Genomic DNA, 23,944 nt, shown 5'->3' on the forward strand with positions numbered 1-23,944 from the left:
TGGCTGAGCTCATTTTCTTCCGCTAGGACCCGCGGACTTCGTCCGACGAGCCGGGTGGCAAGGGCAACTCCGCACCCGGATTTTTCCGTAACATTTTTGGCGCCCAACGTGGGGCGGGCGGTTCTCCCGTGTTGCTGACCAGGGGCCCCGAAATCTTCAGCCGGCACCGGGCCATTTGCCTGGGAAGATCCTAAGGACCTCCGGCCATCTTCCGGGCGGTAATCAAACGTCCCTAGGGTTCAGCCGGGGAGCAAAGGGAATCTGGCCGGCTTGTTCAACGATCCCGGGATCAACGTTGAAGACGCGTGAGTATAGTTGAGAAAACCCAGTGCACTGGTGGGAAAAGGAGGCGGAAATCTCCTGGCAACTGAATTCTCTGCCCTCCTCTCTATTGATCCTTGTCACCTTTCTCTTGGTCCGTTGCAAGAGAGATCGTGGACCGTCGCTCGACCCAGAAGGGGTTCTGAGCTCTATCTCTTTCTCTATAATTCTCTGGCCAGCCGCACCAATTGAGAGCCCGAAAAGTAAGACGGGGAGACCCGTCTTGAAAGATAGACGACTCCCCGCAACGGGTATCTCAGTTGAAAGCAAGGGGTTGGAGCTCTTTTTCCGATCTTCCCGAGCGTCCTTTCTAGGGGGCAGGAAGTGGTCTTGCTTTCTATCCTAATCCCAGCCGCACCGGTCGGAGCCACTTATTGTGAGCCCGCTTCCGAAAGCAAGGGGGATTTTCGACCCAGAACCCTATCCAGGGATCACCCGATCTGGCACCACACGGCGCGGGCGTCCAGTAGGGCCCCTTTCCTGGGAAGTCTGATGATAGGTAGGAGGTTGCCAGGAGGGGTAGCCCAGGGAGGATTGGGCGGGATCAGGCAGAGTGGAAGAAGGACCCCAGGATATTGAGAAAAGGAAAATAGGAAGGAAATATACCGGATAGCTAGAGCTCTTTAAAAAACCCTACTAAAGTTGCCAAGCGACTTGAAACCCTCTTTACTATAAATTCCTGCTCACTATAATTCCCTGTATTAGGTCTACCAATCTCGTAGATATACCAATCCTTACCAACCTCTCCCTCTCTTCCTTTCCACTTAGACACGCGTGAAACATAAAATGGGTACCCAGGCTTCCAAACACGAGCGGGCTCACTCTGGAAGGAAGGCTTCTAGAAAGCCATCTCAGTCCCGGAAGGACCCTGACTCTCCTCTACAATTTGTCATCACGTATTGGAAGTCGATTCCTGGCCACAAATTATTATCGAAACAAAAATTAGAGGACCTCTGCTCTGAAATCTGGCCCGCCAGTACCGCCTCCGCCAAGCCTGAACTGCGTTGGCCGGCAGGAGGTTCGTTCAATGAAGAGCGCTTGAACCACCTAAAGAAATATTTGATGGAGGAAAAACCCCGTCAGTTGGAATACCTGGCCACCTTTGAGACCGTAAAGGGATTCCTCTAAACTCCGAAAGGAACAGCATCTTACCAACTACCTATATTGAATCCCGGACGGCAGCCCATGCCCCCCCCTTACGAAGGGCACTCCGTAGACGATGATGTACAGCAGGCCCTGATCCCCTTCTACTACAGGGGACCACCGCCATCTAGACGTAACTCGAGTAGTAGCTCAAGCAGTGATGAAGGAACGGGGGATGAGGGGGCACAAATAAGTGAGAATAAAAGAGTCACAAGGCTACAAGCAAAAAAGGATCAAAGGGACCCCGGGCAGGCCAAAACTAAAGTAAACCCCCCAACGCTTCGCTCCACAATTGAAGATTCCGTCCAAACTAAAAGAAATCCACCCCCTTCAGAAGCCAGAAAGAACCCTCTCCCCTCAGAGTTATGGGAATTTGCAACTGAACTCCCAGATCACGGTGCGGGAGCTCCAGGAACTTCTGAGCAAGTAAGCTCTGCCGCGAGTCCCACCGCAGTCCAGATGCCCTTGAGAGCCTTGCCAATCCCACCTCTCCAACCCGATGGACCCCCGCGGATGGTTTATACACATCAACCCTTCTATTCCGCTGATCTCGTCACTTGGTCAAACCAGATGCCCTCCCTGAGGGACGACCCCGATAAATGCCACCGCCAGATCAGCGCTATCTTTTCCACCCATAAACCCACCTGGCCAGATGTTCACATCCTTCTAAACGCCCTCTTTAATGAGGCAGAGAAGGCAGATATTCTAACAAAAGCCGGAGAAGCGCTAGAATCACCTGATTATCAGAGGGGGCGACCACAAGGACTAGAGGCTCTCACAGCACAATGCCTCCGAGTAGAACCTGCATGGGATTATAACACTACAAATGGGATCTGGTATCTAAACCTGTTTAAAAAAGCCATCTTGGATGGCGTGAAGGCCGCCGGGCAACGCACCGTTAATTGGACCAAAGTCCAGACGGTAATGCAGGGGCCGAACGAACACCCATCTGATTACTATACCAGATTGGTGTCTGCCATCAAGACATGGGGGGGATAGATCCCGAAAATCCGCAGCACGAAGTAATCGTTAAAGGTTTCTTCAAGGATCAAGCCTGCCCAGACATAAGGAAAGCCCTAAACCTCCAGATTGGATATGATGGAAAGAGCATAAGCGAAATCTTATCCATCGCAAAATCCATCTATAATTCTCGAGATGAACGGAAGAAAAAGGAAACAAAACCTGAGGTCGACCAAATTTTAGCCTTAAGTATGGAGGCTACTTATGGCCCCCACCGGGGTAGAGGTCTCAACCGAGGAAGGGGGGTCCGGGGTGGAGGACCCCCGAATCCGTATAGACAATGGGGACCAGGCAACGGAGGGTGTTTCTACTGCCAAGAGGAGGGACATATAAGGAGATTCTGCCCCTACCTCAACACACCATCCTACGGGGGGCACGACTCTAAGCCATTTCCTACCCGAACGAACCATCCTCCGACCTTCTCCACGCAATCCAACAGGGCACTTTAATCACCAACCAGAGATACCTCCGAACCCGATGCCCCAAACCCAGCGACCTCAACCGGGCCCGCGAACTCAAATGCCAGCCGTAAACGCACCTACTCACCCTTGGGCAAACACCACCGCCCCCCCTTGCACGCTCCAAACCAGCCGCCACCCGAGGACAAGGACACTTATTGACAACTAGAAGGGGATCCCAATCCAAGTCCAACCCAGCTCATCTGCCCCATGATAGCATTGTCACCTGAGGATCCGATATGCACCATTGAAATCGATGGCCACCCCTATCAATGTCTCCTGGACACAGGGGCCACCTACTCCACCCTAACTGATAGCCATCTCGAGCCAGGGACAACGACCAAGAAAGTAATGGGACTAGATGGGATACCCCGCACTTGTCCACTCTCACAGCCAACTAAAGTCACCCTTGGACCTCTGGTAGCAGAGCATACCTTCCTTTTAACTAGCAGCCCTGTTAATCTTCTCGGAAGAGACCTCCTTTGTAAGCTTAACGCCACTATAAAATGTTCCTCGGACGGCATCTACCTATACATGCCCGAGGACTCTATCACCGCGTTCCAAGGCATTGTACAGGAAGCGAAATCGGACCGACAGTTCCCTGAGCTCCCTCCGGAGCTGGAGAACGAATTGCCCCCCTCTTTATGGGGCACCGAGTCAACTTCTGTTGGACTCCTAATATCGGCCACCCCCGTCAAGATTACTTACAGAGCCGATCTGCCCTTCCCGTGTACCAAGCAATACCCCCTCCCTAAAGAAGCCCCTCCCTTCCTGGAATGTTAATGTGTGTAACTCCACCTTTCCGTGATATATTCATGACGTGACTTGTAAAACCCAACCCTCTCATAATGCATTCATGACGTTTTGCCGTGCTGTATTCTGGGACTTGGGGGGAACTTTTAAAAGTTTGTGTCGCCCCATTCTCGGGGTTCAATGCCATTTTGAACCTGTTGCGCAATAAACTTGGATCTCCGCTTATTGCTCCTGTCTCCGGCTGAGCTCATTTTCTTCCGCTAGGACCCGCGGACTTCGTCCGACGAGCCGGGTGGCAAGGGCAACTCCGCACCCGGATTTTTCCGTAACAGCACGCAAGAAAAGAAATAAATGTTATTTTTTTTCCATCTAAAATACTGTCTTATTTATTTTATAGTACAGCACATTGATTATTGCCTTCATTTTATGGGTCAATGGTCTCATTGGACATTAAATTAGTGTTAAATTGCTGTTTTAGGGGGTGTTTTTCATCATCTGGAATGGATCAACCCACTTTCCATTACTTTCAATGGGAAAGTCAGCTTCAGGTTAAGAACAGGCTTCCGGAACCAATTAAGTACTTAACCTGAGGTACCACTGTAAACATCAGGAAGAACTTTCTGACAGTAAGAGCCGTTCAGCAGTGGAACAGACTCCCATGAGAGCTGGTGGCCTCTCCTTCCTTGGAGGTTTTTAAGCAGATGTTGGGTGGCCACCTGTCCTGGATGCTTTAGCTGAGACTCCTGCATTGCAGGGGGTTGGACTAGATCAGTGTTTCCCAACCGGTGTTCCGCGGCACACTAGTGTGCCGCGAGACGTTGCCTGGTGTGCCGTGGGAGGGCACACTCATTGAAAGCAAGCAAGCATCATGGCGGCGGCGGCAGCAGCGGCAGCAACGACGGCAGAGGCAACGCTTAGGCCCGGCCCACATCGCCTCGGCTCACAGGTTCCGGGTGCCAACGCCGCCCCCTCCTCCCGCCGCCAGGACACGCGATTGGGTGGCGGGCGCTGGGCAGGCGGTGCTCCGCTGGCCCGGCTGAGGAGCGAGCGCAGGCGGAGAGGGGCGGTCGGGGCGCCGCTGCGCCTTCCCGGGGCGCCCAGTCCGCGCGCGGCGGGAGGCAGCTCCACTGGAGCCACTTACCTCGGAGGAAACGGGCACAGGGAGCAGGGCAGTTGGAGGAGGGCTAGGCCTCGACCCTGCGGCGGGGCAGAGTTAGGCGCGCCTCAGGCCGGCATCCGTCGGGGTTTCGCCCGCCCAGCTTGGGCCTGGGACCCGGCTGCAAGAAGTGCACTTTCTCGGAAGGAAGTCGCTGGGACTTGCCTCGGAGTAGGAGGGGCCTGCAAAACCGTCCATGGGAGGGAGTGTTACTGAATTGGGGGGGGGTTGCGTGCAGTCAGGCTCAGGGTACCCAGTTGAAGGTCAAAAGCGAAGGGTCTCGGGATGCCTGCGACCTTCTGGGCAAGGATTAACAGCGCCGTCTTAATTTTGCAGTGTGTGCATGCGAGCGATTGGGGCATTAACGACGTGCAGCCAGTATCGGTTTGATTATGATTATCCCGCCCCTGCGGACCCATCTGTTGAATTCCTGCTCCAAAGGCGCGCAGGTCAGCCCTCCGCGGTGAGAAGGAGAAAAGCGGTAACCTGCTGTTTGGAATTCCAGGCTGGCAGCCAAAAGCTGATGCCATCATAAATTTGTTGGGACTCAACGGTGCTACCTGGTTCTGTTGTTCTGGTTGTGTTGATGCGGTAAAAAGTTGACGGCTTGTAATGTCACAAACCCAAAATTGAGGCCTTTGCGTCACATTGGTTAATAAATACTAACTTCTTCCCCCTGGTTCTTAGTTCTTATATTGAAAGGATGGTCTTTATCTCTGAAGATTACCATTCAAAGGAGCTGTTGAGAAGGTACTTGCCCCTGTTTAAAATGTCTCACATGGCAATCCTAACCAAGCCTTAAATTTAGGAAACACATTGCTGGGGGGGGGAGGGGAGCTATGAGGATGAGGCTGCTAGTTTCACCCCGTCATTGTTCTGCTCTCCCTCCACAACTTGGAAGGTGATTTTTTGAAGCTGAGAGTCTTCTGTACTCTATACAGAGAGAGACTGAGAGCTGTTGACGAAGAGCTACGTGTGTGTCTTTCTTCGATTCCAGCCAGAATATCAGCTTTGTGTTCAGCCAAACAGGCCCAGGTTGCGCACTGAATAAAGTATTTTATAATTTTTCATATTTCTGTTTACTTACTATTTCATAATAAAGTAATTATAAAATACTTTCTTTGTGTTTATTTGATTCCTATTAAAGAGAGTTACTTTATATATAGTCAATATAGGCACAGAGTTAATTTTTTAAACATTTTCTAATGGTGGTGTGCCTCGAGATTTTTTTCATGAAACAAGTGTGCCTTTGCCCAAAAAAGGTTGGGAAACACTGGACTAGATGACCCCTTCTGACTCTACAATTCTGTGATTCGATGATAGGGGAGTTGCTACATTCGCTAAGGATTTATTGGTTTATTTATTTGCCTCTTTCTGCAGCCTGGGGTTCAGCTTGCTTACTTCAGTGGTCTGGTGTGGGCATGAGAGAGCAGTGAGAATTAAGGTGACTGGTCTCTCTTCTCTTCTCCCTCTTTCTCTTGGTGAGGAATGTTTGAATAGTCTGGTATGTTTTCAGGGAAAGCCCCAGGCTGCCATCCAGGAAGAATATGCTATAATTTTATTAGGCAAATTATTGCAACGGGACTTTGCTGTGAGTGGTTGGGAGAAGTCTGAGGCATCCACTCACTCAGTTAATTGCCTACCATTGAGACGAACCAAAGGTTTTTCAGGCCACATTTCAGGAAACTATGAGTATTAATAATAATAATAATATATTTATAACCTACCCATCTGTCTGGGTTTCCCCAGCCACTCTGGGCAGTTACCAAAAAAAGATTAAAAATACATTAAAACGTCAGTCATTAAAAACTTCCCTAATCTCAGGGAACTTTATTCATACACTCGTGTTTGTACAACATAAAACTCGTTTGAAGCACACTATTGTTCCCCTACAAGCAAAATGTTTCCTTATTTCTGGGTCATGGTTGCCCTTAAACAAAAGCCAACTGTGTCCTTTTGTGCTCCCTCCTATCTATGCAAATGAAAACCCACTAGACTCTCGCTAAACCCTCAAGAGGATATAAATGACTCGGAACGGTTTGTTTTCGTCTCAGGAGAAGCGTGAGTTGCCACACCAGCAGATACATCCTCCATTCATCCAGGTGGACAGGTGAGTAGCCAATCTGGTCCCTTTGTCCAGGGTTCAACAGCAGCCATATCCATGCAGAAGAATCCAACTGCCCTGTGCAAGTGAATTCTCTCAACCTGGGTATGACTTCTGGGGGCACCTCAATGCCCTAAGATCAGTGGTTTTCAACCACTGTGCCGTGGCACCCTGGGGTGCCTTGAAGGATGGTTGGGTTTCCTGGGCAACACTGGGCTCTGCCTATCTGTCCTTCCCTTCCTCCTCGGATGCCCTCTTGCGTCTCTGCCTCCCAAAGGCTTGCATAGCTGTTTGTTGCAGCAGCCCTGGCTACAAGATCCGCAGGCTAATGTTGCCTCTGGGGCTGGCCAGGGGGTGCTGGGTGCTGGGTGCCAGGAGCTGAGGTGGCCTCAGCGTAAGCAAGCAAGCGGGTGAGGGAGCACAGCCAGCCAGTCCACCAGCCCTTGCTGTTGTGAATGGATAGACAAGTCCCAGGCCCCTGTGGGGCAGTGTGAGGAGGCACCTCTCCTTGGGGCAGGTGGGGCAGCTCAGAGACCAGGGATGGCAGCGGCAGCAGCAGCTACCCAGAGGACTCCCTAGGAGAGGAGAGGAGATAAGAAGCTGAGGGATCACTCCACAAAAGAGGGTGGGCCCTCAGGTTGGATCTGGCAATTGTCATCACAGATGGGGGGCATTCCAAAGGTTGGGCACCAATCGCCTCTCTCAGCCCCATCTCCTCTTTCTCCTTGACGTGGGACACGAGTGGTGCTGTGGTCTAAACCACGGAGCCTCTTGGGCTTGCCGATCAGAAGGTGGCGGTTCGAATCCCTGCGATGGAGTGAGCTCCCCTTGCTCTGTCCCAGCTCCTGCCAACCTAGCAGTTCGAAAGCACACCAGTGCAAGTAGATAAATAGGTACCATTGTGGTGGGAAGGTTAACAACGTTTCCATGCGCTCTGGTTTCCATCATGGTGTCCCACAGCGCCAGAAGCAGTTTAGTCCTGCTGGCCACATGACCCGGAAAGCTGTCTGTGGACAAACTGTGATAGCCTGGGAATCCAATTCAGAGGCTGAACCGGAGGAATCCCAGCCTGCACAGGAGTCCCCGCCTCCAGGGTCGGCTGAGCTGGGGCAGGGCCTTGAATCTGAAGTGCCTACACCTGTGCCGGATCCTCAGGAGCAGGCACCAGGTGAATCCACTCTGGCTCCGGAGGTGATTGAGGACCCATTGCCTACAGCTTCACCTCTCCCAGCCCTGTCAGGGGAAGGTGAATCTCTCCCTGGGTCCAGAGCTGCAGAGGCTCAGGGCACAGAGGCGGAGGGAACTGGTTTCTCTCTGGAGGAGTGCTCGCCTTAAGGCCAGGAGATGCGGGTCACCTGTGGGCCGGGACCGCCCCTGGCCTCAGAGAAGATAAAGGCCAGTCAGCCCGGTCCCAGGTTGCGGGTGCAACGACGTTGGAAACCTGTTTCTGCCAGCACCCAGACCTGTCTTTCCAGGGTTCCCGACCACGCCCGGCTTTTTGCTTTGAACGCAGCTTCCCCCATGGTGGACAGTCTCCAGACCCTCGGCCCAGGACCAGACTTTGACCACGCCTCACAGTAAACCCCCCCCCCCAGCGGGACCAGCAGACAAACGCTGGCTCCCTCAGCCTGAAAGCGAGATGAGACCAGCAGCCCCATAGTCGCCTTTGTCTGGACTTACCGTATTTTTTGCTCTATAAGACTCATTTCCCCCCCCTAAAAAGTAAGGGGAAATGTGTGTGCATCTTATGGAGCGAATGCAGGCTGTGCAGCTATCCCAGAAGCCAGAACAGCAAGAGGGATCGCTGCTTTCGCTGTGCAGCAATCCCTCTTGTTGTTCTGGCTTCTGAGATTCAGAATATTTTTTTTAAAATAATATTTATTACTTTTAAAGCTTACAAAAAAGAAAGAGAAGAAAAGAGACAAGAGAAAAAACAAAAGAGAGAAAAAACAATACAATACAATATATAAACAATACAAAACACAACCTTAACACATTAAACTAAACACATTAAACAAAACAAAACAAAACAAAAACAATTTAAAAACATACATCATACCTTTTCCATACTCTGTCTTTCATTCCCTTGTTTCATCAACCTCCTCTCACCTCCCTCCCCCCCCCCTTGTTTCCCTCCTCCAAAAACTAGGTGCGTCTTATGGTCTGGTGCGTCTTATAGAGCGAAAAATACGGTAACTGTCCTTTGTCGCCTTTGTCTGGACTTAACTGTCCAGGGGTCCTTTACCTTTACCCTTTTTCTCCCCACAGAACAGGAAGGAAAACTGAAGATGGGGCTTTGGGCTTTCTTTGGTCTCAGCTTCCTAATTGCTGCTCCATTTTTGAGAGGTGAGTTCCTTCCTTCCAGTCAGAGCTAGGGAGGAACCTTGGGCTCCTTGAGGAAAAGGTGGGATAGAAATGCAACAAACAAACAAACAAACAAACATTCAGGTCTGTCGTGCCAGTTTGGGAAGTGCAGAGTTGCCTCTCCAACTCCAGTTAAGCACAGTTGTGGTGTGCATAAACGTTTTGGATTATTATTCCCACAGCTATAGGCATAGAAGGGACGTGGATGGCGCTGTGGGTTAAACCACAGAGTCTAGGACTTGCTGATTGGAAGATCGGTGGTTCGAATCCCCATGACTGGGTGAGCTCCCATTGCTCGGTCCCTGCTCCTGCCAACCTAGCACTTCAAAAGCACCTCAAAGTGCAAGTAGATTAATAGGTACCGCTTCGGTGGAAAGGTAAACGGCATTTCCGTGTGCTGCTCTGGTTTGGAAGCAGCTTATTCATGCTGGCCACATGACCCGGAAGCTGTCTGCAGACAAACGCTGGCTCCCTCGGCCTATAGAGCGAGATGAGCGCGCAACCCCAGAGTCATCCACAACTGGATAGACCGCAACTAACGGTCAGGGCTACCTTTACCTTTACCTTTATAGGCATAGAAAGCCTTACGTCAGCCTGATGATTCTGAGAAAGTCCCAGGAGGAGGATTTTGCCATCTCCCAAATGATTCACGAGATCATTCCAGAAAATCTCGTGCTGTTGAACTGCCTCTGCACAAGCGCCACCACCAATTATGTGCTGCCACAGAAAGAAATCTGTGGGCACAGGCATCTGCAGGGATTTCCCTCTCAAAACATGGAGAGGGGGGAGCAGCCCAGTTTCTCATACAAAAAACGAGAAGAATGGTGCCTGAAACTTTTGCCTCATATCTGAGGTGGCCCCATCCCCTCCAAGGATAATTTCTTTTGAAACGGCAAGTTTCTAGCATTGCTAAAACCTTGCTCTCTCTTCAGACACCCAGGTCCTTGGATGAAATTATTAAACTGGAAGAAATTTTCTGCTCTTCTGTCCCCACAAGATCACAGGATTCTTCGCTGGTTTCCCTGCACCACTTTCCTGTCTGCTCCACCTGCTTCTCCTCCACGGACACCCCTCCCTCCCGCATTACCCCAACATCACAACCCTCAAGAACTGTCTGATTCCTTATGTTTAGTTTTGATCCGTGGGGTCCTTTGATGATTCTGGTGATTCCCCATGTGGCCCTCGAGGTTCAGTCAACCTTCACTGGCTGACTGGGTATTTGGTGTGGCAAATCCTGCCCTGTGGAACTCCCTGCCACTAGAGGCTTGTCAGAAACCACCTCTGCCTTCGTATGAAAACTGTGCTGCTTTGGCATGCATTCACAGTGTGAATTTCTCCTCCCTCTCTCTCCCTCTCTAATTTTTTATTCGTTTTCCAAATTATTACAGATTAGACCAAATTACTTTAATTTAATACAATTTCTTAGAAAAAAAAGGTTTCCCGCTCCTGTTGCAAATATAGGTCCATCACTTCCTCATGTAGCCACTTCATCTCTTCTTTGTTGTTGTACAGTCGTTTAGTGGTGTCCGACTCTTCGTGCCCCCCTGGACCAGAGCATGCCAGGCACTCCTGTCTTCCACTGCCTCCCGCAGTTGGCCAAAGTCTTGGAGCCTCAGCTTCAGGATCTGTCCTTCCAGTGAGCACTCAGGGCTGATTTCCTTCAGAATGGATACGGTTGATCTTCTTGCAGTCCAAGACATCTCTTCTTAATCCTTTTCTTGATGTTAGACCATTCTCGCAGCTGGCCATAATTCTTTCCTTACATACGGCACCTCTGTTATTTCTCATAAATATAAAACCCATTTCACCTGTGTAGTCCTTCATAGATGTTGTTCTCAGACCTTGTGTGCTGTGCCATTTAATTGCTATCTTCCTTTGTTCAGTTCACCCCAGTGTTTACAAGGTCAATTCACATTCCGTTCCCTCAGCTCTTTCTCATTTTTAACCAACTGCTATCTGCAGATATTTCCTTTATGTTTTTAGTTACATTTTATGGATATTTATGGACTGATTTCATTCCGCTTTGTGTGTCGTGAGCTGCCTAGATACAGATGAGAAAGTGAGGATTGCAAATATAAATGAAAATCAATGAAAATCAATCCCAGGCCAGGTTCTGACTGGGCTTCTTTTCCTTTGACTTCCTGAGCAGGTGCTGAGGCTGCCTGCTGCCACATGGAGTGGTTGCCGTACGGTTCCTACTGCTACAAACTCTTCAGTGATAAAGTGAGCTGGGCTGAGGCAGAGGTAAGTGCGGCCTCTTGGCTTTGGTCAAGAGCTGATGGATTGATTGATCAGTTTACTTATATGCCAGTTTTGCACAACAAGCCCATAACGTCCTGCAGCAAGCCTTAAAAACATCCAAACGCAGAGCACTAGAAATACAAGTATCTTCTTCATAATAATACCTTTATTGTCAATGTACAACCTGTGTACACTAAAATTAACTGAGCCCCACCACACAAACACTCAATCTCATGGCACTCTGTGTGCTTGTCGCACAACACACCAACCCTAAAAGTCAGTTGCACTATATTATTATTTTCTGTTCAGCAGCCTAACAGCCCACGGATAGAAACAATTTTTTAGCCTGTTGGTACAGCTGATTAAACTTCTATATCTCCTGCTCGAGGGTAGAAGATTAAAGAGGTGCTAGCCGGGGTGTGAATTATCCCTGAGAATTTTCCTCACTCTCCTAAGGCAAAGATCCCTTGCGACGTCTAGGGGGCTCAGGGAACAGCCCATGATATCATGAGCTGTTCACCACCCTCTGTGAAGACTTTCTGTCTGTGGCTGTCAAGCCAACGTACCACACTGTGATACAATATGAGAGGACACTTTCTCTTGTGGACCAGTAGAAGGAGGTCATCAATTGTCATTTAACGTTGTTCTTTCATAAGACCCTGACGAAATGGAGTCTCTGTTGGGCCTTCCTAACCACCTGAGTTATTACAATTATTGGCAGGGGTGGTGGTGGGGGAACGGGTCACGTGACCTCAGTGCCCCAGTTAGGTATACGTGCAATTTTAGACAAAGGGCAGGAAAACAAGCTCTGCCACCAGCATTCAAGGCTTACTCTGAGTTTTGGGGTGGCACGGAAGTGCCCAAGATCCTCTTTCCCACCTGCAAACGCTTTGGGCTTCCATGCATATTCCCTCATCCCTGCCCTTTACTGAATCCTCCCTGATTTCCTGCTCTTTGGGTAAAAAGGACGTTTCTCTTGCCCTCTCTCAGATTGCCTGCCAAGATTACTTCCCCGGCGGTCACCTGGCCTCCATCCACAGCGCGGAACAATCTGCCGAGCTGGCCAAGTACATAATTAAATACCGCAAAGATGGAAGTCGTGTCTGGATTGGACTGCGTGACCCCCTGAAGGTGGGTTTGCTGGCTTATTTTAGCTTCTAAGGTGCTTTTGGACTCCAATGCAGGTTGCAGGGGGGGGCTTGTAGAAAGATGCTGAACTTAATAAGAGGGCAGGGTGCCCCCACCCCCAGAATGTCGGTATTTTTCACTCCATAAGATGCACGTAACCATAAGATGCACCTAGTTTTTAGAGGGGGAATGCAAGAAAAAAATGTTCTTTAAAGGGGGCGCTGAGCAGAGCCTGTATGCATCCCAGGTTCTGCTCAGCACTCCCATTCACTAGCCGTGTGGAGCATGTGTGTGGCGCTTGTGGGCTTTTCCCTTCTCCCTCCTCAGGGAAAAGCCCCCAAGAGCCCACACACACGTTCCGCGCGCTCTTTAAAGGGAGTGTGGCTCTTGCTGGCTTTTGTGGGAGGTGGGGGAAGGGACAGAGTGCGACTAAGCCAGAAGCTAGAACGGAGAGAGGGAGCGCTGTGCAGCGATTCCTCTCGCTGTTCTGGCTTCTAGGATAGCTGCGCAGCCCGCATTCGCTCCATAAGACGCAAACACATTTCCCCTTACTTTTTAGGAATGAAAAAGTGTGTCTTATAGAGCGAAAAGTACGGTATTTGGAAATTCATTGGGATTCTTCATTGTTGTGAACCATTTTCATATCTATTTATTAGTAGCAGAATTATTTAACTTTTAAAAATACTAAGCACTGCGGTCACACTGGCCGAGTGGTTACTATTTAATTTATTGCATTTGTATTCCACCTCTCCTCCAAGGAGTGGAAAGTGGTCCCAACTAAAGAATAATGGGAACTTATGTTGACAGAATATGCGCAGCTTGCAGACTTAACGTATAGAATAAGAGAACAAGAAGGACACACGTTTAGAGAAGATTGGAAAACGTTGATTGAATATATGGGAAATAATTGTGTACAACTGAAAACGCTGGCAGCATTAAGATAAATTCAAAAGTGTAAACAAGTTTTGATGGATGCAATAATGGAATACTGAATGGTACAGTTTCTGTAAAATATGCAGGGGTTTATGATTTGCAGAATGAACCGTGGAAAGAGAAGAAGAGAAGCCATTGACGTCTTAAGGATGTAAAAATGAGTATTTTAAATTGTAAAACAGAAAATTTAATTATATATACGTATATGTAAAAAAGAGTGTGAGCAGCTGCTGCAAGGAGACTCCAGGTCTCCCATCTGCCTAACGAGAGCCTCGTCTGGGCGTCATTGCTCTCTTCCCTGACAACCAAACTGCTTTTCTGTCCACACAGAACCGGCAGTGGCAGTGGACGGATCGGTCTTCAAACAGCTACAAGAACTGGAATGCTGGAGAACCCAACAACCTCAAGAACAACGAGAACTGCGTCGAGCTTTGGGCTGACACAGGTGAGCCCAGAGGGAGAGCTTCCCGCTCTGGCACCCAGAGCAGTGCACATGTGGGGGTGTGGCCTGTGCGTGTCTCAGGGGGCGTGGTGCACGTGGGGGGGGCGTGGTGAGTGGCATGTATTCCAGGGGCAGCGAGTGATGTCACGCCCCCCCCTAGAATGACACCCGGGGCGAACCTCACCCCCCGCACCCCCCTTCCTCCACCAGTGGGTGAGCCCAGGTGACGTGGGCATGTTGGCGAGAGCGGGGGGAGGGCAATGAACTGAGCTGCCCAGTTGGGGGACCTCCTAGGAATGGAGGGTGTGCTTGCAGAAGGAGAGATTTCTTTGAATCTTATTAACCATCAGGGTAAAGGTAAAGGTATGCCTGACCATTAGGCCCAGTCGTGGACAACTCTGGTGTCGCGCACTCATCTCGCTCTATAGGCTGATTGGAGCCGGCGTTTTTCCGCAGACCGCTTCTGGGTCCTGTGATCAGCATGACTAAGCTGCTTCTGGCAAACCAGAGCAGAGCACAGAAATGGCGTTTACCTTCACACTGGACTTGGAAGCAGCAGCAGCAGCAAAAACTGACCACGTTTTTGCTTGAGTTCTCCGATATCCCTAGCAATATCTCAGTGACATCCATTACAATATTAAACCTTGGAAAATCTCAGAGTGGACCATGAGACACAGGTTCTCTTTTGCTTTCCAGGATACATGAAGTGGAACGATGAGAACTGCAACTCTGCTCGTTCGTACCTCTGTCAGTACAAACTCTAGGATGGAGTCCCCGTTTCTCATCAGCTGAGAAGGCAGGGTCAGGAAGACACACCCTTCAGATAAAGGAAAGGGGATATTCCTGCAAGGACCCCATCTCTACATCCTTTTATGACCTCTCCTTGTTGATTGGTGGTTGGTTTGCTTGCTTACGTCTCCTGGTTGTTGATCAGAAAAATGTAACGTCCAATAAACTTCATCTTTATCTCTTTGTTCATTGAATAAGATTTTACTTGCTGCTTTCTCTGTATTTCAAAGGAGTTGTGTAAGACTTAATCCTCCATGACTTCTAACATACATACCTCTTATGTATATTTACATAAAATATAAAATGCTCATTAAAAATACTGAAGGCAAGCCAATTTATCAAATTTATCAAAATAGAAGCAAAACTTGCATAATATATGAAAATGCGTGTTAAAATGACACGTGTGGGTTAGGTTGTCAAATCAAAAGAAGTCTTCAGCCCGGTGAGCAAATGTCGAAAGCCCATGTGGGTCCCCAATAAACCCCCCTTTGAAGGCAGAGGCATTAGCAGCCAGATAACAGTTGCACTGACACCACAAATAATCACCCTTAAGCACTTAAGCCTTAAGTACCCTTAAGTGGGTGGCGCTGTGGGTTAAACCACAGAGCCTAGGACTTGCTGATCAGAAGGTCGGAGGTTCGAATTCCATGACGGGGTGAGCTCCCGTTGCTCGGTCCCAGCTCCTGCCAACCTAGCAGTTTGAAAGCATGTCAGGTGCAAGTAGATAAATAGGAACCGCTCCGGCAGGAAGGTAAACAGCGTTTCTGTGCACTGCTCTGGTTCGGCAGAAGCGGCTTAGTCATGCTGGCCACATGACCCTGAAACTGTACTTGTGAGAAAAGGGAAAAGTTGGCAGCTATGAGTTGGGACCTCATTCGTTTTCCATTTAGGGGCTAATGAAACACAGTTGTTGCATACATTAATAACCTTTTTTTGACACCTGAGAATTTCTGACTGAATTATCCCGAACAGAAAGGACTCTGGGGTCTTTTTGGGTGGGGGGGGGGTAGTACTTTTAAACATTCCCCCTCCCCAATTCATTATGGATCATTTCCCAATACTCTTTTACCACATGCGACAGAACATTCCCTCTAGAGCAGCCACACTCTCTCAGTCTAGCCTACCTCACAGGGTTGCTGTGAGGATGAAATGGGGAAGAGGAGAGCGATGTACACCACCTTCCACTTCTTGGAGGAGAAGCGGGATACAAATGCAATAAATTAAATAGTAACCACTCGCAGCGGCGTAGCGTGGGTTGTCAGCACCCGGGGCAAGGCAAGTAATTTGCGCCCCATAACCCGGGGCAAGGCAAGTAATTTGCGCCCCTAACCTGCTGCCGCTGCCAGCTTCTTGCTGCTGCCTGGGCCGGGTATTCACAGTTCTACAAATCTTTGGCGCTGGCTTGCTCCATTAGTTTAACTTGGGGGGGGTGAGAGAGAGATTGCAATCGTGCTATGTGCACCGAGAGGGGGGGCACGGTTGTAACGCAGTGGGGGGGAGAGAAGAAGAGAAACTAGCAGGAGAACCTTGATTTCCCTCTGCAGCTCTGTGGGGAAGGAGGGCGCAGACTGGGCTCCTTCCTCGCCACAAGATCCCTCGGGTGGCCGGGCCCAGGCCCCGCGGGGCTCCTCCGCGCTCCCCTCTCCCGGCCGGCAGCGCCTGCAAAGGCTGCGGGTTCCGCTGCACCTCTTTCCACTGGTAGCGAGAGCACCTCTTTCCACTGGTAGCGAGAGCGGGTGGGAGGAGGCCACCCGGGAGCCGGAAATGGGCGCCAAATAAGGAGAGCGGGGGCCTGGATCCTGGCCTTGTTTGGCGCTTCCCCTCGGCCGGTCGCCCAGCCAAGCCCGCGGCGGCGGCGAGGCGATGCCCGCGCAGGGGGGCGCCCACCCCTCGGCCCCCGCCCGGCACTGCCGCCCCAGCACCTGCCCGCTCCTCCCAAGGGGCCTCCTCTCTATCCCGCCTCTTCGCAGCAGTCCTCGCGGGGCGGACAGGCTCGACTCTCCCCTCCCTCTTGCGCCCCATCCCGCGCCCGATCCTGGCCAGGCTCCGGCTCCGGACCTCCTTGCTAGCGCCTGCTACTCCCCCTGGTCACCCAGCCCGACCCCTCCTCCCAAAGGAGCTGAGTCCCGAGGCTCTTCGGCGACTCTGGTGGTGGCGAGTGCGCCCCCCCAGATGTTGCGCCCGGTGCGGCCGGCACCCCTTGCACCCCCCACGCTACGCCACTGACCACTCGGCCAGTGTGGCCGCAGTGCATAGTATTTTTAAGAGTTAAATTATTCTGCTACTGATACATAGATATGAAAAAGGTTCACAACAAGGAAGAATCCCAATGAATTTCCAAATACTGTATTTTTCGCTCTATAAGACACACTTTTTCCCTCCTAAAAAGTAAGAGGAAATGTGTGTGCGTCTTAAGGAGTGAATGCGAGCTGCGCAGCTATCCCAGAAGCCAGAACAGAAAGAGGGATTGCTGGCCTCCCTCTCACTGTTCTAGCTTCTGGCTTAGTCGCCTTCTGCCCCTTCCCCCACCTCCCGTAAAAGCCAGCAGGAGCCACGCGAAGCGTGTGTGCGGCTCTTGGAGGCTTTTCCCCAATGAGGGAGACGGCTGCCCTTTCCCACCTTGGGGAAAAGCCTGCAAACGCCACACAAACGCTCCACACGGCTAGTGAAAGGGAGCGCTGAGCAGAGCCTGGGATGCATACAGGCTCTGCTCAGCGCCCCCTTTAAAGAATATTTTTTTCTTGCACTCCCCCTCTAAAAACTAGGTGCATCCTATGGTCAGGTGCATCTTATGGAGTGAAAAATACCGACATTCCAGGGCTGGGGGGACCCTGCCCTCTTATTAAGTTCAGCATCTTTCTACAAGCCCCCCCCCCTGCAACCTGCATTGGAGTCCAAAAGCACCTTAGAAGCTAAAATAAGCCAGCAAACCCACCTTCAGGGGGGCACACAGTCCAATCCAGACACGGCTTCCATCTTTGCGGTATTTAATGATGTGCTTGGCCAGCTCGGCAGATTGTTCCGCGCTGTGGATGGAGGCCAGGTGACCGCCGGGGAAGTAATCTTGGCAGGCAATCTAAGAGAGGGCAAGAGAAACGTCCTTTTTACTCAAAGAGCAGGAAATCAGGGAGGATTCAGTAAAGGGCAGGGATGCATGGAAGCCCAAAGAGTTTCCAGGTGCGAAAAAGGATCTTGGGCTCTTTCATGGCACCCCAAAACTCAGAGTAAGCCTTTCCTGCCCTCAGTCTAAAATCACATGTGAACTGATGTCACGTGACCTGTACCCCTCCCCGTCAAGGACAGGGACAGCCCCCTCCTTGAAAAATATGTGGGAATGAAGACCCCTAAGCCCCCATTACTCGGCACCTCAATACCTATGAATTAGCATATGCAGATTTGCAACAAGGGCTTGCACTATTGCTCTTCCAAGCCCCCCCCCCATTCTGTATTTCGTATATTTGCATATTTGAATTTGTGTATTTGTGTCCTCTCATATTGTATCACAGTGTGGTACGTTGGCTTGACAGCCACGGACAGAAAGTCTCTACAGAGGGTGGTGAACACAGCGCATGATATCATGGGCTGTCCCCTGAGCCCGCTAGATGACATTGCAAGGGATCTTTGCCTTAGGAGAGCAAGGAAAATTCTCAGGGACGGTTCACACCCCGGCCAGTGCCTCTTTAATCTCCTACCCTCGGGCAGGAGATATAGAAGTATCAGTCGTACCAAAAGGCTAAAAAACAGTTTCTATCCATGGGCTGTTAGGCTGCTGAACGGAAAATAATATAGTGCAACTGACTTTCGGGGTTGGAGTATTGTGAGACAAGCGCACAGAGTGCAATGAGATTGAGTGTATGGGGGGGGGAGGCTTGGTTAATTTCATTGTACACAGTTTGTACATTGACAATAAAGGTATTATTATTATTATTATTATTATTAAGATATTTGTATTTCTAGTGCTCTGTGTTTGGATGTTTTTAAGGTTTGCTGCAGGACATTATGGGCTTGTTGTGCAAAATCGGCATATAAGTAAACTGATCAATCAATTCATCAGCCCTTGACCAAAGCCAAGAGGCTGCACTTACCTCTGCCTCAGCCCAGCTCACTTTATCGCTGAAGAGTTTGTAGCAGTAGGAACCGTACGGCAACCACTCCATGTGGCAGCAGGCAGCCTCAGCACCTACTCAGGGAGTCAAAGGAAAAGCCCAGTCAGAACCTGGCCTGGGATTGATTTTCATTTACAGTGGTGCCTCGCAAGGCGAAAAGAATCCGTCTTGCGAAGCAAGCCCATTGACGGCTTAGCGGATTAGCGCTATTAGCGGCTTAGCGGCTTTTAGCGGCTTTTAGTGGCTTATCAGCTTAGCGGATAAGCGGATAAGCGTCTTAGCGCCTTAGAAAAAGGGGGGAAAGGGGGGAAAAGCCACAGGAACTCGCAAGACATTTCCATCTTGCGAAGCAAGCCCATAGGAAATTCATTTTGCGAAGCGCCTCCAAAACGGAAAACCCTTTCGTCTAGCGAGTTTTCCGTCTTGCGAGGCATTTGTCTTGCGGGGCACCACTGTATTTTTTTAGATATTTTCAATCATCACTTTCATGCATCTGTATCTAGGAAGCTCACGGAACTCAAAGTGGAACGAAATCAGTCCATGAATATCCATAAAATGTCATTAAAAAGATAAAGGAAACATCTGCAGATGGAGGTTGCCTCATCTGCAGTTAAAGATGAGAAAGAGCTGAGGGAATGGAATGTGAATTGACCTTGGAAACACTTCGGTGAACTGAAGAAAGGAAGATAGCCATTAAATGGCTCAACACACTAGGTCTGAGAACAACGTCTATGAAGGACTACACAGGTGAAATGGGTTTTATATTTATGAGAAATAACAGAGGTGCCGTATGTAAGGAAAGAATCATGGTCAGCTGCGAGAATGGTCTAACATCAAGAAAAGGATTAAGAAGAGATGTCTTGGACTGCAAGAAGATCAACCGTATCCATTCTGAAGGAAATCAGCCCTGAGTGCTCACTGGAAGGACAGAAGCTCCAAGACTTTGGCCAACTGCGGGAATCAGTGGAAGACAGGAGTGCCTGGCGTGCTCTGGTCCAGGGGGGTCACAAAGAGTCGGACACGACTAAACGACTGAACAACAACTTAGAAGAGATGGAGTGGTTACATGAGGAAGTGATGGACAAATATTTGCAACAGGAGCGGGAAACCTTTTTTTTCTAAGAAATTGTATTAAAGTAATTTGGTCTGATCTGTAATAATTTGGAAAACCAATAAAAAAATGAGAGAGGGAGAGAGATGGAGGAGAAATTCACACTGTGAATGCATGCCAAAGCAGCACAGTTTTCATACGAAGGCAGAGGTGGTTTCTGACAAGCCTCTAGTGGCAGGGAGTTCCACAGGGCAGGATTTGCCACACCAAATACCCAGTCAGCCAGTGAAGGTTGACTGAACCTCGAGGGCCACATGGGGAGTCACCAGAATCATCAAATGACCCCAGGGATCGAAACAAAACATAAGGAATCAGACAGTTCTTGAAGGTTGCGATGTTGGGGTAATGCGGGAGGGAGGGGTGTCCGTGGAATGACACTCAAGTTTGTGAGGAAAAGCAGGTGGAGCAGACAGGAAAGTGGTGCAGGGAAACCAGCGAAGAATCCTGTGATCTTGTGGGGACAGAAGAGTAGAGAATTTCTTACAGTTTAATAATTTCATCCAAGGACACAGGTGTTTGAAGAGAGAGCAAGGTTTTAAGAATGCTAGAAATTTGCCCTTTCAAAAGAAATTATCCTTGGAGGTGATGGGGCCACCTCAGATATGAGGCAAAAGTTTCAGGTGCCATTCTTCTTGTTTTTTGCGTGAGAAACTGGCCTGCTGCCCCCTCTCCATGTTTTGAGAGGGAAATCCCTGCAGATGCCTGTGCCCACAGATTTCTTTCTGTGGCAGCACATAATTGGTGGTGGCTGTGCAGAGACAGTTCAACAGCACGAGATTTTCTGGAATGATCTCGTGAATCATTTGGGAGATGGCAAAATCTTCTTTCTTGGCCTTTCCCAGAATCATCAGGCTGACGTAAGGCTTTCTATGCCTATAAAGGTAAAGGTAGCCCTGACCGTTAGTTGCGGTCTATCCAGTTGCCAATGACTCTGGGGTTGCGCGCTCATCTCGCTCTATAGGCCGAGGGAGACAGCGTTTGTCTGCAGACAGCTTCCGGGTCATGTGACCAGCATGACTAAGCCGCTTCCAAACCAGAGCAGCACACGGAAACGCCGTTTACCTTTCCACCGAAGCAGTACCTATTTATCTACCTGCACTTTGAGGTGCTTTTGAAGTGCTAGGTTGGCATGAGATATGAAACCTCTCTCACTTTTCTGCAAAGAGATGAGATGCTTTGTGGACTGGTTAGCTTAGTAAACGAAGATTTCCTTGTGCTTTGCAAAGTGATGGGGGCCATCTTTGGAACCCCCTTTTCCCAGACCACATCATGGAAATGCAAACCTTTGCAAGCTGTCTCCTCTCTCTCTGGCCAGCTCCCGTCTTCCTCCGTAGTGACAATAAACCTCTTTCTGTGCATGCAGTTCTGCAATCATGTCCTCTGTATTCTTGAAATAGTTGTTTATTGTGACATTCAGATCCCACCTTTCCCCCCTCCAAAGGTCCATGCGGCAAGCATGGTTCTCCCTCAACCCCATTCCATCCTCACTACAGCCCTGTGAGGTAGGCCAAGCTGAAAGATCACGATTGGTCCAAGATCACCCAGCAGGAGCATCGTTGCTGTGTGAGGATTCGAACCCTCATCTCCCAGGTCCTATGAGTGCTAGAGCCAGAATGCCACACGGACACAGGCCGTTGGGGGAGAGGTGATGCCAGCCTAAAGATACCAACACAAGAATCTGGGGTCCTGCCTTTGCTACTTCTGTAGGGACCCCTAACCAGCCATCAATACATTTTAATGTATTCTTAATCTTTGTTGGAAGCTGCCCTGAGTGGTTGGGAAAACCCAGCCAGATGGGCGGGGTACAAATAATAAATTATAATTATTATCAAACATGCCCTCCTAAGATTCATGGTTTGGGAGCACTTCAGTCTGAGGAAAAGAGGCACTCCAGCAACAACAAAATTCCTTCCACACCAGCCTAGTCGCTCCAAGCTCAGTCTAGCTATGTGGTGGCCAACCTACGGCACGCATGCCAGAGTGGGCACTCAGAGCCCTCTCTGTGGGCACACTAGCCATCTCCCCTGCAGTGCCATTCCTGGGTGGCTACAAAGTGGGCTCGCCCCCTCACGCCTCTCTGGGTGGGAATTGCTGCCCACATAATCGTCAGGTGCAGTTCCGCGTCTGCCAATCAGCTGATTTCCAGCTATTCCGCTCCAACCCCCCCATTGTGTTTGGTGTGATTGGTCAGTGCCCCTATCAGGAGATAGTGAGCAACAATACTGCATGCGTTAGTTGGCTGCGTCAAGGACTTTTCTTTTAATGCAGTGGTACCTCGGGTTACAGACGCTTCAGGTTACAGACTCCGCTAACCCAGAAATAGTTGTTGTTGTTTAGTTGCTTAGTCATGTCCGACTCTTCGCGACCCCCTGGACCAGAGCATGCCAGGCCCTCCTGTCTTCCACTGCCTCCCACAATTTGGTCAAACTCGTGCTGGTAGCTTCATATGGTAGTAAGAAATGACGAAGTTGTCCGTGGCGACCCATCGCCATCCACTGAGTCCAAAGTGTACGCACACCAAATCACAAGTTGAATGACTTGATTCCAGTGGTGTCCAAACTTTTTTCAAAGAGGGCCAGATTTGATGAAGTGAAGGGCCATGAGAGCCAACCAAAGTTGTTGACCTTTTTTAGGACTGAAGTTCTTGAGCGTTCTTTTTTTAGGATTGAAGTTGTTGAGGTCTTTTTTATTTTATTTTACCCCACAAAATAAAACGCCAGAGACCGGATTACTTTATTCCTTGCATGGGGGGGGGGGGCGCGCAAACAGATCAACAGCTGCCCTTGCTTTCTTACTGGCCTCATTGTGTTACCTCTGACGGGAGACACAAGGGATGAATTTTACCTGGATGTCTCTCGTGTGTGTGTGTGTGTGTGTGTGTGTGTGTTTGTGTGCAAAAGTCAGAGCCCCATTTTTTCCGTAACACAGGAGTCACAGAGTCCAAGCCGCTGCTCATTGTGCACCAGTACCTAAAACACGGGCGGATCTAATCTCGCGGCGTGGGGTGGGGGAGGGAAGGATTTTGCAATGTAAACATTTTGGGGTGGGGGACCCCACTTTGCAAGTGGATTGCCGGGATCAGCTTCCTCTCTCCCCCCCCCCTCAATTCCTCCCCTCCCGGCACATCCTTCTCTCACCCCACCCCCCACAACCCCAAATCCCGCCCCCATCCGTTGCACCCATTTCTTCTCCTCCTCCTCTTTCTCCTCCTCTCCATCCGGCTTCTGTTCCGGAATGGGGGGGGTGAGCCCCCCTCCCAAACTGCCTGCTTCTCCCGGAAGTGGCTCTTCTGCGCCGGATTGCTGCTCTGCGCCGTAGCTCTAGGGCGCGCTTTCGGAAAGGGGAGGAGGGGCGGCAGGGGAGGGGACCCCCCTCCCCCCCCCCCCGTGGATATTGCAGGAAAGGAAAGGAGAATCGGGAGCGAGGACAAAGAGGTAAAGGGGTCGCGGGGGAAAGAAAAGGTCCCAGAGAACCCCGCCAGCTCCCGAAAGCATCTTCCGTGGGCCACTTAGGCCCCTTGGCAGAGGCGGACATGGAACCCCCACCCAGGGGGTCCCCACGAAGTCGTCCTTGCCCCGTTTCCCCCGCACAGGCATCCCTGGGGCCATGTGAGATCTGCACGGAGAAAGGCGGGTCATGAAAGGGTTAACGGGCGCGAGGGACGCCTGGATAGAGACCCCCGTGTGGCTCGCGTTGGGGGGCGTTGTCCTCTGGATGGAGAGGTGGGGCGAGGGGTGAGCCCCGCCAAGGCGACTAGAGAGGGATCCCTGGAAAGTGGGGGGGGTCCTGTCCCCCCTTGCCTTCCTTCCTGCAATCTCCACCCTCTGCCCGCCCCCATAAGCCCCTGCCCAGACCCAGTGATTCTGCCCAGTCCA

General features: G+C 50.3%; 1 protein-coding gene across 2 annotated transcripts; it reads left to right on the plus strand.

The window, feature by feature from the left end:
* The first annotated feature begins 6,837 nt into the window (after positions 1 to 6,837).
* Positions 6,838 to 15,049, plus strand: LOC309379553 (C-type lectin lectoxin-Thr1-like). 2 transcript variants are annotated; one of them, XM_081928799.1, is made up of 6 exons: positions 6,838 to 6,961; positions 9,224 to 9,301; positions 11,469 to 11,563; positions 12,551 to 12,691; positions 13,952 to 14,066; positions 14,760 to 15,049. In XM_081928799.1, the coding sequence occupies exons 2-6, from the start codon at positions 9,244 to 9,246 to the stop codon at positions 14,825 to 14,827; spliced, it is 477 nt and encodes a 158-aa protein (XP_081784925.1). In that variant the 5' UTR covers positions 6,838 to 6,961; positions 9,224 to 9,243; the 3' UTR covers positions 14,828 to 15,049. The 2 variants fall into 2 exon arrangements, with proteins under 2 accessions (XP_081784925.1, XP_081784926.1); XM_081928800.1 differs by lacking the exon at positions 6,838 to 6,961 and adding an exon at positions 8,414 to 8,532.
* Positions 15,050 to 23,944: the final 8,895 nt, after the last annotated feature.

This window comes from Podarcis melisellensis (genome assembly GCF_964234715.1).
Source record: "Podarcis melisellensis genome assembly, chromosome: 10".
Taxonomy (NCBI): Eukaryota; Metazoa; Chordata; class Lepidosauria; order Squamata; family Lacertidae; genus Podarcis; species Podarcis melisellensis.